Raw genomic sequence first — 19,440 nt, 5'->3', positions numbered from 1 at the left:
CAAAATAGGTGTTTGTCTTTGAAGATTTGACTGTCCAGTCATTTTGTGATTCTCCTTTAGGCTGTGGGAGTGTCTTGGTATACAATGTACATTTTTTGCCTCATTATCATATCAATCCTTCAATCATCTAGTCTGCTACACATGCTTTGTCTCATGAAAGTAGAGTTGTAGGAACAAAGGGATTTGATGAAAGATAGGACCTGGCTCTCCTGTCTTTTCCTCCAAAGCCATCACAATAACAGCATTGCCCCATGCTAAGAAAGGTGGTCAGGATTCCATGCTCCAGTAGGAGAGGAGGTTGAAGTTGGTCTGCGAGTGGGTGGCAGGTGGGCCAGTGCTTAGATTGGAGACACTGCTGTTAGGTGGGCAATGCCTGAGAGGAAGTTCTCTCCCCAAGTGTATGTGAGCCATATTTATTGCCTTACTCCTGGGGCTTGTGGAGAAGAGGAAGGCTTTCCTCCTCCTACTCCTCTTCCTCCTCCTCCTCCTCCTCCTCCTCCTCCTCCTCCTCCTCCTCCTCCCAAGCCTGGAGCCTTCTGTGATCTTTAGATGCTTGGTTTGGTAGGAACTTATAAAATTTCCAAGCATTCTTGAGTGATTCTTCCCATTAGGCCAAACCGAGACTCCCCCACTGCCAAGAGGGAGTTATGACTGCAGTGGTGAGGAGAGGATGGCACTGTGTCATACACTGGACATCCTTCTTTAGAGAAAGGCAGTGGTGATATGCATATAAACATGTCCACACATTCCACAGATACACTATATAGAATATACATGTGTGTGTCACGTGTGTGAGTGCTTGAGGCCAGAAGAGGGCATTGGATCCCTGGAGCTGGAGTTATAGGTGGTGTGATCCACCCAACATTGGTGCTGGGACTTGAATTCTGGTCATCTGGAAGAGCAGCAAGCTCTCTTATCCACTGAGCCATCTCTCCAGCCACCCCCCCCCCAAGGCATTTAGTATATGGACATTATATAGCTATAGATTCTATAGATATACTTAGAACTCTTGGGCAAAGTATCTTCTCCAGGAAGAATAAACTGTTGAACAAAACAAGAAGCCAGGTTTTCAACAGACTCCACTTCTTTATTCGTATAATTCATATACCTGTTTTCCAGTCTCCCTGAAATTTTTCAACACAACAAACTCATTTCAACTTGTACAGTGTTTAGTGATGACTCCTCTTTTCCATCTTTGAGTCTTGCTGGTAATTATTCCAGTTAACACAGGGAGCAGGAATCATGTGGCTGGGGGAGTGTGCCTGCAGAGGCAAGTGAATTTGACTTACATGGTTTTCTTGTCTGAAGTCTTTGAATCTATTCTAGAAGAGCAGGATATAAAGCAACCTCCCCAGGACAAAACCTAACCAGGTTGTCTGCCATATGGGATGTTTGTCTTTTTGTTTATTAAAATCTCTGAACCCAATAATCTCAGAACCAAAATAGCACAAGAATAATTAAAAGAGTAGAAGTGACATGGCAGGTGCTTCTGTAATCCTGATGGCTGCCACATAATGTTTCCCTGGAAATGTGTGCAGATATATGTGTATATGTGGGTACACACCGTGTATACATAGATGCAGGTATACATGTGCCCACAGACTCTCAGAGAATGGCAATCACCACCCAAAGTGCAAAACTTCCCTAGACCAAGATTCTACTATGTGTTATGTCATACTGTAAGTGACGGCAGAGGCATGATTGTCTCTACACATTTTAGGACAGCATCTGTAGTGGTGTGATGGTGTGTGTGTGGATGGTTTTGACATCTAAGTAGCTCTGTGTGTCCTGATTTGATTGTGTAATAAAAAGAAGGAAGCAGAATTTTATCTTCCTTACCAGTTTCCAAACCTCTACATGTCTAGGATGTCAGGCAGGGCCTGTAAAGTGTTGAACACTTTCTCCCATTCCTGTCCCTGGGGAGTTCTGTCTGCATAATCCACCCAGGGACTGTGGTGAAGTTCCAGAGTTTAAGATTATTAAACGTTTTGAGAAGGGGATAACTGGTTTGCCCAAGAAAGACTTGTATGTTGGCACAGTGGCACTCGGGTTACTCAGCTCAGTGTTCGGGCTGTGGGCCATTTATTTTTTAAAAATGGAGTTTAAATTTTGATCCATAAGAAGGTGCACTTGGCTTTGCTTGACGCCCTGCACATACCACGCTTGTGCTCACAGCTGTGCCTTATCTCATGGACACCCGTGATTGACCTCAGTATAGGAGCTTCCAGCAGCCCTGAAGTATCTGCAGCGACCCAATTGCAATGTCTGCAGCTTTTAGTGTAAACTCCCACCCTGGATACCCAGTGCAGAGTATTTTGTCAACATATACAGTTATCAGAGACACATGACATTCATGAAGTGTGACACAGATATCAGCAATATAGTCTCTAAGGTTTGCAAACTAACATGAGTGAACACCTGTGCCTCCTTAGAGACAAGTGACTCCACAGTAAAGCTTTAGAGACAAACTCCGTGAAGGAATGCACAACCACTAAAGAGTATTACTATATAAAATACAGCTGAACAGATATTTCTCTATGTTTAATTCCTACTGGATGAAAATGATAGTGAGGAAGTAAAAATGAATTGCACTTCTGTGCTTCATTTAGTAATAGCAACAGCAACTGTCATAAGGGATTCCATAGCAGGAGAACATTATGACTGCAAATCGAGCCAAGAGACAGCCCAGGAGCATAAAAGCAGCACAAACTACATCACGACACACTTTCCTTGTGCTATTGAAGCGTTTGGCTCCCCCAGAATGTTCCCAGATGACTTCTCATCATGTGTGACATTTGCTAAGGTGAAATTAAAGAAAAACATTTATCCTATTTTAACCTCCATTTGGAAGCGTTATATGTTAAATCTAAATCCCCTCTCTCTCTGTCTCTCCCTCCCTCTCTCATATACCATCTCTGCTTTATCACTTAAATACTGAAAATATCTTCTGAATAATCCCCCTGTTTTCTTTTCTGTCTGATAGCTCAGATAGTCCCAGGACTTTGGAAGAGGCAGAGTGGAAGAGCCTCTAGCCAGCATCCGCAGCAGTTCTCAGTTGAGTCCATGGTGTCCAGCGCAGTGCCAATCAGCCTTCAGGCTGGCCGAGAACTTTGGGTGGAATCCCATACCTCAACATTTACATACATTTCTGTCATCATTGGCTCCTCCCCTCACAAATGGAACACATCCTGAGCAGAAAAGAAATAAAAAATGAAAGAGGAAAACAGGTCTACCCTAAGGGTCATTTCTTTCATGAAGCAGCTCCTCCTGTATGGAGAAACCAAAGCTGTGCTCACTTGGAACACTTTCCATTTCTTCACGATGAGAGGTTTGAAAAAGTAGACCTCTGAGAGGAGATACTACAGACTTCTAAATTGGTGAAAGAGCTGCCAGCATCACTTGGGTACTCGGGGTAGGAGGAGCTGGAGGAGATGATATTCTTCAGCCTCTGGAGGGCAATGATTAACAGCAGGAGCAGGAAGGCCAGGAGGCTGAGGAATATGGACACATAGATGTAGACATTGGACAGGTGGCCTGAGGACGGGTCTACCGATGTGGATAGTGATGTAGGAAACAGCTCCAGAAAAGTTCCATTCTCCACACTTCCTGCAAATCCAGAGGAAGGGTCAGCCCCAGACATCTCTACAAAGAGGGGAGGCGTGAGTAAGTGCACTCAAGTTTCACAACGGGCTTAAGACTGATGAAATTGGCATTGCTTTTTCACGATGGCAGCAGCAGAACTCACAGGCTGGAATATCAGCACAACAAAATGTCTTGGTCTTTCAACAAAGGCAGCATCAGGGATCAGTTGTCCAGAGAGACTGCAGAAACAACAAAGGCACAGCTCAGTGCACTTGTCAGGAAATAACACATCTGTCACTAGATTTTTTAGTTTTTCTTTCAGAGAGGCTTAATTATGAAACCCACCAGGGAGAGGAAAGAATGAAACAATTCCCTGAGAGACAAGTAATGTTTATGTCTTTTTATTATAAATAAAATGTAAAAATGAGCTTTGATTTTCCCTTCACAGAATCCTAGGTGCCAGGTGTCTCCAAGGAACTAAAAAGAAAGTAAAAAGAAAAGCATACATGCGGTGTGTCCCATTGTGATTTGAGCAGATGCTCCAAGTGGATGCTCTAAGATGGGAACCAAAGTTCAGATCCAAACCTTCTCCACAAAAATCAACTGTGCACAGGCTACATGCAACAAACTCTTGACCAGCACAGGACCCAATGTGTGCTTTTGTCTAATTTTTTGATTTAGTCATAAAATTTTATTGCCATTCAATCAGGTTCATTCTTATGTGTTTCTCTGAAGGTTGGATTCCCTCTGTATGATGGGGATGGCACAGGGTTTGCTAGCAAGAGATTTCAGTTTGAGACTCAAATTACTCACTTTTCTTTATCCTTCCACTTGAACCCTAACTTTTAGAAGAAAGAAATTTTTGTATCATGTTTACATTAGTATCAACTGGTTGAAAGTCTCAAGGGGATTGGAATCCTTAGAGTGAATTAATACATAAGGTAGATAAGGAGCTAACTGTTGTTGTAGTACAAGGAAATGGGCATAGGGTTTCTGTAAGAATATTTCTGTTTAGAGGCTACCACAGAGACCCCAAGATGGGCCAAAAATCAGAGAATATATGTATGCTATGGTGTACACAGTCAAAGGTGTTACTTCAGCATAAGCCCTATTCTTAAGGTTCAAGAACATCATAAAAGAGGGAGCAGAAACATCTGCCATGAGGCAGTGACTTCTGTCCATGACAGGGAAGCTACACCCATGAAATTCCAACAATGTGCCTGCCTAAGCAAGACCTGAACAATGACAACACCAGTTGACTTGTCAATGTGGATGGGGAAATCTCATGAGGCCCCAAGTCTAGCTGAAGGATACAGGCAATCAATGGCTACTGAGAGAGAGAAATGAGTCTTCTCCGTGCTTGATCATCCTGAGTAGTCTGATTCAAAGTGTTCGGCCCTAAACACATGTACACAAGAGAGACACTAAATGGGCTCAGTGGAGTGCGCACGCACGCACGAGCGCGCACGTGTGTGTGTGTGTGTGTGTGTGTGTGTGTGTGTGTGTGTGTGTGTTTCTGTTTCTAAGGAGTATGGATAAAGAGTGCTTTCCCGTTACTCTGGTGCAAAGAAAAGTTCTTCACTTTGTGAGAGACATAACCTCAATAAAGAATATCCATTCTGGTAGAAAATTCTAGAACTTTCTTCAGATCTATTAAAGAGTCTCTTCCTAGCTCCTTCTGGCATGAAGCTATTTTCTATTAAGTTTCAACATCTTACTTCAGTGTAGTAAAATGGTGACAGGGTGACAGTCACTCTGTCTCTGACTTTCCCTTCTAAGTGTTGCCCCACATTCTACCTGAGAACCTGGCCCCCCTAACCTTCTTCTCTTTTCCAAATCTAATTAAGTGGTGGAAACTTTAAGTGGATGGTGCTTGCTGCTGTGGCCAGGACTGGTGATCCCTGGATAGAGGACACCTCAGAACTGGTTGCTCCTGTCAGGTTTTACACAATAATGAGTCTTGCTGAATGCCTCAAAGTGGGCTAGCAACAATGTCTTACTAGTTCCTAAAATAATTAGACTCCCACTTCTCATTCTGCTTTGCCTGGTGTTTTTAATTCTATTAGGCTGCTGCAGGCTCCTAACAATCTTTTAAAGATAAAAATGATAAAAGGAATTGCAGTGGAAGTACAAACGCGTTCCTGATTTGGCAACACACAGCACTTTACTGATCCAGCCATTTGGTTCTGGCGTGTAAAGTAAGGGGTCTCAAAGGCAGCATGATGTATGAGAGAATTAGGATGGAAGCCTGATCAACCAAAGCAGAAAAGCACCCCAGGTGTCCTGGCACAACCAAAGTGCCTACGAGGAGAAAGGAGAAGCAGAGATGATTTGACAAAGCAAGATTTGTAGGTAGAAGATAAAGTCCTGCTTCAGACTTCCATGAAGCCCCACCACTCACCGCCTGCTCTTTATTCTTTTGTAGTTCTGACAGTAAGGCCTGGATTCCTCTTCTGGAATGAGCATAGAAGCTAAGGATTGGGCACACTCTGCTCCTCAAAACACTTTCCAGGGATGGTAGGGTGGGGATAGCACCCACTTTTCAGATGAGAAACTGGGGCACAAAGATACTGTGGTTTACTCAGGGCATGTAGCTAGAGAATGAGAAAGAAGTAACTAGAACCATGCTTAAACAGTAGTTTTGGGTTCCTCAATAGTAGATGAAAAAGTCACACGACTTGGGCAAGCCTACAGCTTGAGTTTGTTTTGTTTTGGGACAGGGTCTTGTGTGTCTCAGAACAGCCTCAAACTTTCCATCCTTCTGCCTTAGCCTCATGAGCTTCCTACCATTCCAGGTATGCTTGTGTTAAGATGGTTCTGTTCTTATAATTAGCATAGGAGAGGAAAAAAGCCCTTCCCAGGTTTAAAACAAAACAAAACAAAACAAAACAAAACAGGATCTAGGAATTCCTTCTATAGGCCTTGAAAGGCAAGTGATGTTTTGAGCCTCACAGATCTAACATAAGGTCACAAGTTTAGCCAGGATTGCCTGGTTTTCATCAAGCTGCTTTTTCTGCCACTCAAATTACTATCATTTTCTAATGCTGTGGCTGGAAGGATAGGCAACGTTACCGTGGTACCCGGATGCCAGTGGCAAGGCTGATAAGTGTCTACAAATTGCTATTATAATAAAGGTCTCTCTTTTCAGGGTAACTGGCCTGAGAGGACCTCTTTACTTCCTGAAGGTTACCTTCTGCCCTGGAAACCTCAGCTGTCCATGTAACAGTTCACAGAAAATACTAAGAAGCTGTGGGTCTCCTATGTGGCCTTAGGATAATTGTGGAAAATAAAAGCAGAAAAATCTCTGTGTCTGGTGTCTTCTGCTTTGAAAGCCATCTTCCTAATATTACAAATTGAGTATCATTTCCAGATTGCGTTTTAATGTAAAATGACAGCAACCCAAATTTGATCTCATTGTTCTACTCTGAAACAACTGAGTACATGCGTTGTTGGAGATGATTTTAATTTGGTAACATCAATACTCATTTCCCTACCAGAGTTTTTAAAAACTGGCTGGCAGATCCTCTTTCTGTCTGGCGAATGTTTTCTCCAGTGGTAAGTGTATAATGCTGGTGATAACCAAACCCATCTTTGTTTAACGCTGTGACAGGTGGCACTGTGGAAAAGAAATCACGGGAGAGTGCTTCAGGATGGCACTTCCGGCTCTTTCTCACAGATGAGACTAGATCAGAAACCTGTCTCAGGGCAGTGACAGCAGTCTTTCATCTCACATCATACTGGATCCAGGAAAAGATTTTGATTTTTTTTCAGAGCCATTCTCAGACAGCAGTTTTTGTTTTTTTGGGGGGAGGGGGCATCAGAAGCAACTAAGACAATCCATGGCTAGTCAAGTCTTTGTTTCTTGGAATAAAAGCTTGTCCTGAGAAGAAATATACCAAGGTAGTGACCTACTGAAATGAGCAAAGAAGGGCTTGCCATGTTCTCTGTGAGCTCAGTAATATGGGGGATGGCGAGCTCCGTGATGTAGGGGATGTCGGGACAGCACACACAAGACAAAGTTTGTTTACTTTTGTGGCACCATGACCAGCCTCTCATAGACTGGATATTTTTTTTCTATGAGGTGCTTATAAAGAGTGTAAGTTCATTTTTTTTTCTTTTTCTTTTGAGATAGAGTCTCACTATACTGCCCAGACTGGCTTTGAATTAACAATTCCCCTGTCTTAGTTCCTGAGAGCCAGCATACACCTCCCATGCCCATGGCATCATGACGAAATGAAAGAACCAAACTGCATTATGAACCTTCGTCCCTACATCAATTCTGAAAAGAATTGGCCAGCCTTCATCTCGGAGTTCTCTCACACCACACATCGTGAGATATATGAAGGAGACTGGAGGAGACGATACACATGAGCAGAGACACAGCCTGTCAGCCAACCTTCATTGTGGTACATGAATGTTGGACTCTGGGGCTGCCATTCAAATTGCTATGTGAGTAAGAAGTATTTAAAGTTTTGTTGTTGTGGGGAACAGGACAAGCTACTTTGTGTCCTTGCAGTTGCTCCTTAAAACGTCACCTCGCTATTATGATCAACAAAGTTATGTTATTATTTCATCAGTATCAAGTCCTGCTGTGCCATACTAAAAGGTGAGCTTCCCAAGGCATTAGGAACTTAGCTGGGCACTAAGGTTCTAGTGTGAGTGGTGTACTCCTGCCCAGATGTAAAATTAAATACTGTAATGCAGTTGATAATTTCAGGTGATGTGTCAGTTATTTTTCTCTATAGGACACTTAGGAACTACTATAGTCAGGACCCAGAAGAGATTTTACTCCATCTGAGTAAAGCCATCTTTGGCTTCTTATAAAGAAGGGTGTATAATATAAGACCTTGCCTTTCAGCCAGTCCTTCATGCTTTGTGTAACTAGCCTCTCTTTAATGCTTTCTCTTTGTTTTGACCTTAGGTCATGTGAGATGAGAAAGACAGAAGGTTGGTGCTGACCATAATTCTCCCTACCACTCTTTTTAAATGAAAATCCTTATTTGCATTCAATGGCAAACGCAGCCTTAGGCTTGCAGACATCCAAGTAAAGTTTATTATCTAATGAGCTATGCTTACTCAAAGCTGTTTCAGCTATCCACTATTTTCCCATTTGAGAAGTGTTCTTACTATCAGAACATGTGAAAATAGAATTCTGCATGAACACTCATTCATTGTATCTGTCCAATAAATATCAAAACTCAGCTAAGGTAATAGACTACATCCAGGGGCTATCAGTCATTGAGCTAGAGCAGTGATTCTCAACCTGAGGGTTGTGACCCCTTTGGCAAACCTCTATCTCAAAAAATATTTACATTACAATTCATAACAGTAGCAAAAGTACAGTTATGAAGTAGCAATGAAAAAACTTGAATGGTTGGGGGTCACCACAACATGAGGAACTGTATTAAAGGAAGGTTAGGAGCCACTGAGCTAGAGGGTCACCTTAGCAGCAGGGATTGGAAATTCTGCACAGTGCACTGGAATGCATGGGTCCCTACTGATAGGGTACAAGGAAAAATTAAAACGCACAGTCCTCTGCTCTCTCAATTCAAACAAATGATAAGAAAACTCCTTATTGCACTTTTGTAACATCAAAGTGAAAGATTTGTGTCAGTGATTTACTTTTCAAATCAGTTCTAGAACAACTGTGGATCCAATTCATCTAGTGTTTCCCTGTTAGCCAAATCTCCTATCTACTCAAGGCATTTTCAGAGTCAGTCCAAAGTTTACTTAGAAATGAATGAATGAATGAATGAATGAATGAATGAATGAATGAACGAACGAACAAGCAAATAAATGTGGAGGCTAGAGAGATGGCTCAGTGGTTAAGATCATGTACCTGTCCTGTTGAGGATCTGAGTTTGGTCCCAGCATCCACATCAGGGAATAGAGTTACAACTGTCTGTAACTCCGTTTCCAGGGGATCTGATACTTCTGGCCTCCTCAGGCACTTCACGTATGTGCAAATACACACACACACACACACACACACACACACACACACACACCATAATAACAATAACAATGAATGAAAAATAAGATCAATACTGCTGTGTTAGACAAAGGATTTTGAACTAATTACTTTAGAAATTAATTGTTCATTTACGATTAACATCACAAATATGCTTTTTTGATATATGGACAGAATTGATTCAGAGATGTTGTAAAAACATGAAAGCACTGCAACAGGAATAAACTCTAGCTTTCTATCGTCTATATTCTCAAAAATGATTTAGGTGTAAGTCCTTTGCATTTATATAAGAGTGTTTTAGGGGAGAAAGAGAAACTATTACTTACAGTAAATTTTTAGTGTATTTATGCTCCATGAAAAGATTTTAGGTGTAAATCACTGCCTTGGTAAAATAATCATTCCCAAAATACTAGAATCTTGGAATAAGATGGATATGTAATTTAAATAGGCAACTGTCTAGATTCAAAAACAAATAAGGCCATCATAAAGGTAGTTCCAGTCAGCGTTTTTATGATTCTTCCATGGTGTTTGGGAAAAGACAAAGAAGAAAAATTCCCACACTTGTGAGTAGGCCCACATTGCATGGGGTGACTGGATGACACCAAGGAACATGAGATGGTTGAGAAATGGCAGAGCAGTGGAAGTCACAGCTAAAGGGGTCATTTATGGAAAATCAAACAAGGAAGTAATGACTTGATCACAGGAAAAGTTGTAACTAATTAGGAGGAGAATGGTCCAAGCCAAGATTGCCTTTCAAAATGTTACTCCAGTTTTAATGAGAGCTTTCTGTTCTGTTTTCTCCTCATATGCAGCTCTGATCATTTCCAGATCTTAGAGGTGGATCTTTTTATCCTTAAAGTTACTAGGATTGTTTAAACCACAGCATTAGTATACAAAAAGTCTTATGTACTGTTATACAAGCTGGATGTGTTTTTAAAAATGCACATTAAGCCATGCTGTGGTAGGGGTGAAGGGGATTCTATCCTTTCTTAGTATGTCCAATTTAATCTCTTCAATTAACATAATTTTATAATAATTTTTATTCTTTGAGAATTTCATGTATATATACAATAAAATATTATTATCTCCACCCCCATCTTTCCCCACCCCACCCCCAGTATCTGCCTCCCTCCCAACTTCATGTCTTCTTTTTTCTTTTGGTAACCCACTAAATCCAATTAGTCCTTGTCTACTAAGCTGGAATAATTAGTGAGTGAGTGTGAGGTCACTCACTGGGTCATGGGAAAACTACCAGTGGCCACATCCTCCAAAAATAATGACTGTCTCTCAGCAGCTATCACCTGCCAATAGATGCTCAGTTAAGGGTAAGCCTGGAGATCACATCCACAACCTGCGAAAGTCTTGTGTTGGTGACCACCGCTGTGAAATCATTTCTATTCAATGGACTTTTTCCTTTGAAGGTATGCTTAGGACATCTCTTAGAACATCTTATCTAGTGTAATATCTAGAAAAATTCTTCTTATAGAGTTTGTAATTATCATAAGTCTCTGAGATTGAAACACCTTTGAAATTCTTTACATACCAATGCAGATGTCCTTCAGCTTTAGAAGCCTTTGTGTATACCCTAGACTGCTTAGGGGAACAGGGAAGAGCCTGGAAAATTAAAGTTTCTACAGCCACTGATCAAGTCCACCCTAAATCTACCTATGCAGATTCTTTAGAAAGGGGCACCTGTAGGCTGTTGAAGAAAAAAAAAAAGTGGTTGTCATCACTCACTCCCTGCCCGTGCTATCCTTCCTTTTTAGTTCCTATCAGTCACTCCCTCCTCATATACACAGATGCTTCTCAGTTCATGCCTTATTGTGATCCCAATCCCCTTTCCCTTCCACTCTTCATGCCATTCTCCTATATAGACGTCCCAGATAAGGTATTTAGTGAATATGTTTCTGTTTGCATGCGGTCCTATGAATGTTTATTATTGTTATTTGAGTGTGTGTGTGTGTGTGTGTGTGTGTGTGTGTGTGTATGCATGTGTTTCCATGTGTATGCATGTGTTTCCAACATACAGAGTTTATGACCACTGATCAGTTCATTCATTCTAACCAAGATCCCAAATGTATATCCACTTAAAATATCTTGAGAAAGGGCCAAGATCTCCTAAGCTAATGGGGATCATGGGGGAAGGGGAGGGAGTTAGAAGAAAGAGAAGGGGAGAAGAGGAGGACATGAGAGAGCAGGAAGATCTAGTCAGGGAAAGAATAGAGGAAAGCAAGAAAAGGGATACCATCATAGAGGGAGCCATTATAAGTTTAAAGAGAAATCTGGCACTAAGGAAATGTCCAGAGATCTACAAGGTTGACCCCAACTAACAATCTAAGCAATAGTCCGGAGGCTACCTTAAATACCCTTCTCCAATAATGAGACTGATGACTACCTTATATGCCATCTATTGCCTTCTTATCTAGTAGCTGATGGAAGCAGATGCAGACATCCACAGCTAAACACTGAGCTGGAATCCAGTTGCAGAGAGGGAGGAGTGATGAGCAAAGGGATCAAGACCAGGCTGGAGAAACCCACAGAGACAGCTGATCTGAACAAGGGGTTGCTCATGGACCCCAGACTGATAGCTGGGAAACCAGCATAGGATTGTTCCAGACCCCCTGAATGAGGAAGTCAATTTGGAGGTCTGTACAAATCTATGGGGCCACTGATAATGGATCAGTATTTACTCCTAGTACTCAAATGAACTTTGGGAGCCCTCTCCACATAGAGGGATACTCTCTCTAACTAGACACACTGAGGAGAGTCTAGGCCCTGCTCCAAATGATATGACAGACCTTGAAGATTCCCCCATGGAAGGCCTCACCCTTCCTGGGGAGCAGAAAGGGGTTGGGATAGGGGGGTTGTTGGGGGGCAGGGGAGGAGGGGAGGGAAAGGGAACTGAGATTGACATGTGAAAGAATATTTTTTCTAATTTAAATAAAAATACAAAAAACATCTTGATAATTGAGGCATAGAGAAGAAAGGAATGCAAATTATATAATAAACCCAATTTTCAAGTTTGCTCATAACAGTACACTGCAGACTAAAAACCATAATTGATCCATAAAGTCATACACATAAGCACAGATTGAAAACAGACAATGTCCCAGCTTGTCTTCAGAGAGACCTTCAGCATTAAGAAAATAGTTAACCAGGTGCTTTTCATATCTATCCCTTTACTAATGCATCCCTGCATTTGTTTGAGGTGAAGCCTCAGACAATGTATTAAAGCCTCACAATGGTGGAAAAACGTTATGTATCTTGCATTTCTCTACAGGGATCCCAGCTCACAGAGTCTTTGACTTAAACGTATTTAAAACTTAACATTTGCTTGAATTAATGAGCCATCATCTGTTGTAATGCAGCTACAAGTAGAACTTAGTTGATTATATATTATACAAACTGCACATGTTATCTGGATATTAGCCAAGTATTTAGCATAACACATACAGATGAATTTTGGCAAATAAATTCCCTCATTCTTCCAGTCCTCTATGGCAGACACTCAAAGAGTGATGAAGCTTTTTGTAGAAAAAAAAGTGGGTATTTAAGAAGAATAATGCTTAGTAATTGCCAGCTTGCACCGGCTAAGTTCTAGAAGCATTCAGTTTTGGTCATATGACATGATTTATGCCATCTGAATACTGAGAGCAATGAGAGAAAGACCCGGATTTCACCATTTATTCCCCTTAATGTAAGGCAGAATTCTTGATGGATCTTAGATAAATTAAAATTTAAAAAGCTTTGTTACAAAAGACATTAAGAATTTAAAATAGTGGAACATATCTGTAATCCACACACTGTGTAGAGGACCCTAGGTTCAAGGCCAGCCTGGACTAAACCTATAAGATGGCTCAAAACACTGAGAAATTTGAATAAAGGCTATATGTTAGATTACATCAGAAGTAAATTTCCAAATGAAATCTAAGAAATAAGAAAGTATTCTTAGGAAATATTATGTTGAAGTAGCTAGCCACATTAGCAAGTAAGCTTCAAGTAACACAAAAGTGCATACATGTACAAATGCATAAAAACATTGTAGAACAAATGTGTCAATGACCTAATAACTGGCTGCTCCAGTCTAAGGATATATGGGTATTCACTGCTAGGAGTCTTGCAAGTTTTCATGAATTTTTTGAAAGATTTCAAGAAAATATGCTTAGAACAATAAGCTGAAATTCAGCCAAAATGTTGGAAGCTTCCAAAGAAATATAAGGATGGAAGCATGATGCTTCAGATAGTGTCAAAAAGTTCAACTCTTTGCTGCTACCATTAGCAACCTCATGATGTCCCGTCTCACAGGTTGTTGTGGTAAACAAATGCAGGATGGTCTTGATGGGGCTTGTCCTTTTGTATATGTTTCTCTTGTTAGTTGATGAATAAAACAGTGTGGCCAATAGAGGCAGGGAGATAGACGGGACTAAGAGATGAGGAGAATTCTGGGAAAGGTAGGCAGAGTGGGCAAAGGCAGAGTTGCCATGCTGCCGGAGGAGGAGTCACACCATGCCGAGCATTACTGGGTAAACCACAACCTCATGGCAATGCACAGATTAATAGACATGGGTTAATAATTAAGACAGAGCTAGCCAATAAGAAGCCCTAGTCAGGTCCAACAGTCTCATAATCAATATAGCGTCTCTGTGTTTATTTGAGACTCAAGGGCCACGGGACCTGCTGTGCCAGAAACATTCCATTACATGGTCCCTGGTAAACGGGATTCTCTTTGGGAACCAGAAACCAGTGAGCCTTGCTCATAAATGAACTACCATTACTATTCACTGAATGAATGTCCGGTGGGTCCGCTGTATTCTGTCATCATTCACCATGTTCAGAGGCAGCTACAGATAACTGTCCTACAGCCTAAATACCCAGGCAGACACAGGCAGCACTGTAAAAGCATCCTAGTCCCACAGAGTAGGTGGACTCTGAGAGGCTTGGGCAAAACCCACAATAGTTACTAAGGTCCAGGTTCAAAGTAGAGACCTGGGAAATAACAGTAGTAGATAAACTAAACAGAAATAGAACCGTTACCTAGGCAGCCAAAGAAAACACACAGGCTACAAACAGCAAGTCTCACAGATCAAAGCACCCATGCTTCTCACAATCCCACAATGGTGATCATCTCCTGTGTCATCCAGGTTTGGGTGAATCTCCAGATTGGTAGGAGGGCAAACAAACATCATCCTACAATGTCTTCTACAGTCCAGGGTCAGAATTCTTTGAAACGAGGTGCCAGTGTATGGTTTAAAAACTGAATCTATAATCAATTCCAAACACAGCTGTAAATTAAATACTTGGGAGCACTGATTTGAGAAGTGGGCTTTTCAGTCATCACTGATGACACAAGGGTGCAGAAAGGTACCCTGAAATGCTGAAGACTAGACAAATTGGATTTGAGATATGCATTACAAATGCCACCATTCCTACAAGAAGACAGACATTCTCTTACTTGGATCTCTATGTAGACCAGCATAGCAGGGAATAGAGTGTTCCCACATGGGACTTCTGAGGCCCTGCTCACCCCTTGTGTGAGAACAGAGTAGTAAAACTTGCCTGTATTTACCCTCCCAACTGTGCACTCCTCAGAGTGAGCCCAAAGGTCTGGCTTACAAAGAATATCAACATATTCCTTGTAACACCGAACAAAACAAATGATATGCCAGGCTATCTATAGAGTGTAGGAGGAACTCAAGCCCTCAGCAGCTTGTTGTCATCTTAGATAATAACTCAAGATCAGACTCTGCCAAATGCAATATGGAAGCAAAAAAACAAGAGTTGGCTCAGTTCCCTTAGAATGTACTTCAACTTCGACATCTAAGAAGGCAAAATTGAAAAATAACTGAGAATTATTTGCAGAAAACAGACTACTGAATAGGTGACCTATGCAAAATAGTTATATATTTTTTCTAAAATATAAACAAATGTGGTTTGAGAGAGGAAATAATGAATAATCTTTTTCTCCAAGCTCATTGCCTTACCCTATTCATAAAAATAGTCTTGGTCAGAGGCACATATTTAACTGCAATTACCTGTTCTTTGTTCTTTCTTATTTCAGTGCTGTAAGCTGGCATGTAGAGATATAATATGAAGAAGAATGCTATGAAGTAGAGGAAAGAAAGAGGCAGGGGATGTGTGGAAAGGCCATCTTCAGAGTATGATGGGAAGAGGGAAGGAAAGCCTGGATGCCTCCAGGAGAAAGAAGAGCTAGACAAACCAGTGGGAAAAACAGCAGCATCACATGGATGGTAACTGTGAGAATTTGCTGGTGAGCAACATGTACTAGCTCTGGGAGAAGGAAAAGTAAAAGGTGTGTGTGGTGGGGACTGTTCATATGTGACTTTCCATCTTTATGACTCTTAAAGGCAGTCACTATTAACTTTTACCTTTTATTAAATGATGCTACAAGTCACTCACACACTTAAAGGTAGAGTTGGAATTCGTATCTACATCTCTATGTCTTCAAGTTCTATGCCCATCGTATTTATTTTCTTCAGGAGGCTGAGAACTGGAGGGAGATCCTTTGAGACCTGGAGTCACCAGTGAGGAAATGCTCTGTTACCTTTCCTTCTATGTCTGTTGTAGTGTTCTCACTGTCTGAATTTAGGGTGGCTACCATATCACTTGCTTAGAGCTAATAAAATGTAGAAATCATGACATGTGTCATGACAGGAAATGTGACTAGAGAAAGAGCACATCCCTTTCCTCTGTGTCAGTGAGTGTGTTAGAGTCCCCAAATGACCACAGCAATGGCCTTTAGCCCTTGCTGACACCACTGGCACTTAACATTAACAGTGGATAAATGCTCACTGTGGGTTTTGTTATTGCCATGTAATCTTCCTTGTGATGACTAATACAACTAATGACAATACTAATACAACTTAGTCTACTGTGACAGCAGATTTTATAGTGGGTCTCCAAGAAGCCTAATTCTGAGCAAGAGCCACATATATTGTGTGTGTACTATGTTCACTAAAAATTCATATATTAATAATTAGTGTAACAATCTACCAGAAAATAGAACCAAAAATATATTCTCTCTTGAACTTAAATGTGATGAGCTGCTAGAGTACAAGAAAAATCTTCAATGGAAACAAATGGTTTCTAGGGGAATAGGTGACAGGCGATAATGATATTAAAAGTAGCTTAAAGTTTTTTATTTAAAAAAGCCCATCATAGAAATTAGTGTGAAGGCTATTGGTTTGGGTTCAAAAAAGCAATACTTGTGATATACTATTTATGATTTAATAAAGCTTGCTTGAGGGTTCAGGATGCAAAGCCAGCCACAAGCAATAGAGGTCAAGCAATAGTGATACATACTTTTAATCCCAGCAGCCATACTAGTTAGCCATAGAGCTAGGCAGTGGTGGCACACACCTTTAATTCTAGGATTCAGAAGACAGGCAGCTGGATCTCTCTGAGTTCAAGGCCACCCTGGCCTACACAAAATTAAATCAGCCTAAAAGAGAGTTAGAGCTCACACCTTTAATCCCAACCCTAGAGAGGTATATAAAAGACTGGAGCCTAATGTCTCAGGCTGCATTCTGAGATTTATTCTCTAGCCAACTGAGGGCAGACAGCAGTCTAAGACCTGGAGGAGAGCTCATGGAGACAGGATCAACCCTTTCAGTCTGAGGTAGAGGTAAGTGCTAGTGGCTGGCTGCTTTGCTTCTCTGATCTTCAGCTTGAAGCTTAAACCTCCAAAATCTGACTCTGGGCCTTTTATTTTTTGTGTTACATATACTTTTCTACACAAATTTAATAGAGTCATTGATTATGTAATATGCACAGGAAAGGATAAACTATCATTGCATGAATACAATTGGTACACATTTACTTTTCCTTTCACATTTATTTTTTGATAATTTCATACAGTATATTTTTATCATATTCTTTCCCAACCCCAAATCCTCCCAGATCTACCCCCACAACTCATCCACATTATGTTCTTTCTCTTTTAAAAAATGAAATAAAAAATGCCACTAAAAACATGGAGTTTGTTTTGTGTTGACCAAATACCCACAGCCCTGGGGCCTGTCCTGGACTGTGGTTGAGATATCCAGTGTCACTCCATTGAAGAAAACCTATTTTCCCTCTCCCAGCAGATACTATTTGCGAATACTTCCTGGCAAAGGGTGGGACTTTGTGCCTACTTCCCAGGTGTGTGCTGGAATTTTGTCTGTCTTGAGCTTGTGCAGGTCTTGTACATGCTGTCACACTGTGTCTGTGAGTTCATGTGTGTGTGCCCTATTGTGTCTGCAAAAGGCTGTTTCCTTGTGCACATGTTTTATGCACCATCTTGACTAAGACATTTACAAAGACATGATTTGTTCTATATTGCATTTCCTTTACTATCTAGTCATAGGCTACTTTTCCAATATAATCCGCCCCACCCCATTATATCTAAGAATGATGTTACAGGCATACCAAACTGCTCAAAATTTCCCAGTTAATTTCTCAGCACTTATGTTTAATCTCATAATCTCCACCTACTTTCTCCATGCAAATTTCTGGCTCCCTCCTCTGTGTTCTCAAGCTGTGTTCTGCATTCTGTCCGTAAGTGTTTATACACTTCAGTATACCAGTTCTATCTGCGTGTCTGTATGCTTCGATGGACTGTGAATCCCCAGGTGAAAAGACCAATATTTCACTCACCTTGCTACCCACAGAGCATACCTGTACATGATCAATGAATGTTTTCTAGACAGTTGCATGAATGAATGAAATAAGAAAGAAACTTGAAGCTTCTTGGAGAGACAGCCCATATTCTATTTTTACAAGCAAAAGAATATTTACTGAATGAATAAGTGATCCTGTATGAAATCATCGTTACTGCTAAGTATCCAGAATATGCATGAACTCTCCCTACATTTTATAAAGAATTTATTTGTAGCAATAAAATTAAGTTTTGAGATACAGAATAAGATCTACACATACATCCTCACGAGCAGTTATGGTTTTCATTAGTGACTAAAAAAATCTGAGATTTTATCTGGTCAATCTTTGATAGCTAAGGAAGAAATGGAAGGGTGTCTCACAATGTGAATATAGCAGTTAGTGGTCTCTTCCTGAGGGCATCATCCTGTCTTTCTGAATTTAAAATTGGGGATTATAGCCCCCTCTTCTTTTGCTTCCCATCAGAAGCTGAATTCAGTCACTTGCCTTCTTTAAGTGACCTCTTTAGTAATTATTATAGGCTGGCATTTATCAGAGCCTTTCACTACTGTTTACAATAATATCAATTTAAAACAGTAAGTTCCATAATACATATTTTATTATAATCTGGACTGAGTTTATATCTTAATGTGAGACCATAGATGAGAAATTAACAGTTAAGAACTTGGATCTGTCAGTGGCATTATGGCATGTTCAGTTCCTGGGAACAGTTCAGAGCTCTGCCATACTCATGCTGTTTTGGGCTGGGTTGTACCATTTCAAACCAGAGATGCTGTTAATGTGGATATGGTTTCTTGAATGTTAGGAATCAGTCTCTCTGTGTCTCTCTGTCTCTCTGTCTCTCTCTGTCTCTCTCTCTCTCTCTCCCTCTCTCTCTCTCTCTTTCTTTCTTTTCTCACTGCCAAACTTGGGTAAATGATTAACTGAGCATGACCATGATCACATACCTAGGGAACTCCTGAAGAAGGCATCCTGAAGTCGGGAGACAGCTGGCCTCAGAATGTTACACCCTGTGGCCACATCTCAAACATTAGAATCAGAGCTTAGGACAGTAGAGTTTGGCTCTGCATCATGCCATCCTGGAATGGCCAATGAATGCCCAGATAGACTTCTTGAATTTCAATCAAGGACAAGTCATGTATGCTTGCCCAGGACTTCACCTAAGCCCATTTGAGTCCTTTCCATGCGCACATCATCTGGATGGAGTCCTG

The 19,440-nt window shown here is 41.0% G+C and overlaps 1 protein-coding gene across 1 annotated transcript; it reads right to left on the bottom strand.

Annotated features, from left to right (window-relative positions):
- Positions 1-3,316: 3,316 nt before the first annotated feature.
- Positions 3,317-3,640, bottom strand: Sertm1 (serine rich and transmembrane domain containing 1). The gene has a single exon (XM_035450792.1). The coding sequence runs from the start codon at positions 3,638-3,640 to the stop codon at positions 3,317-3,319; it is 324 nt and encodes a 107-aa protein (XP_035306683.1).
- Between the last annotated feature and the right edge of the window lie 15,800 nt (positions 3,641-19,440).

This window comes from Cricetulus griseus (assembly GCF_003668045.3).
Source record: "Cricetulus griseus strain 17A/GY chromosome 1 unlocalized genomic scaffold, alternate assembly CriGri-PICRH-1.0 chr1_0, whole genome shotgun sequence".
Classification (NCBI taxonomy): Eukaryota; Metazoa; Chordata; class Mammalia; order Rodentia; family Cricetidae; genus Cricetulus; species Cricetulus griseus.
This window is presented reverse-complemented; position numbering and strand designations above follow the sequence as displayed.

Excerpts from the sequence above, each read along its gene's own strand:
- Sertm1 (XM_035450792.1), bottom strand. The coding sequence starts at position 3,640 with ATGTCTGGGGCTGACCCTTCCTCTGGATTTGCAGGAAGTGTGGAGAAT.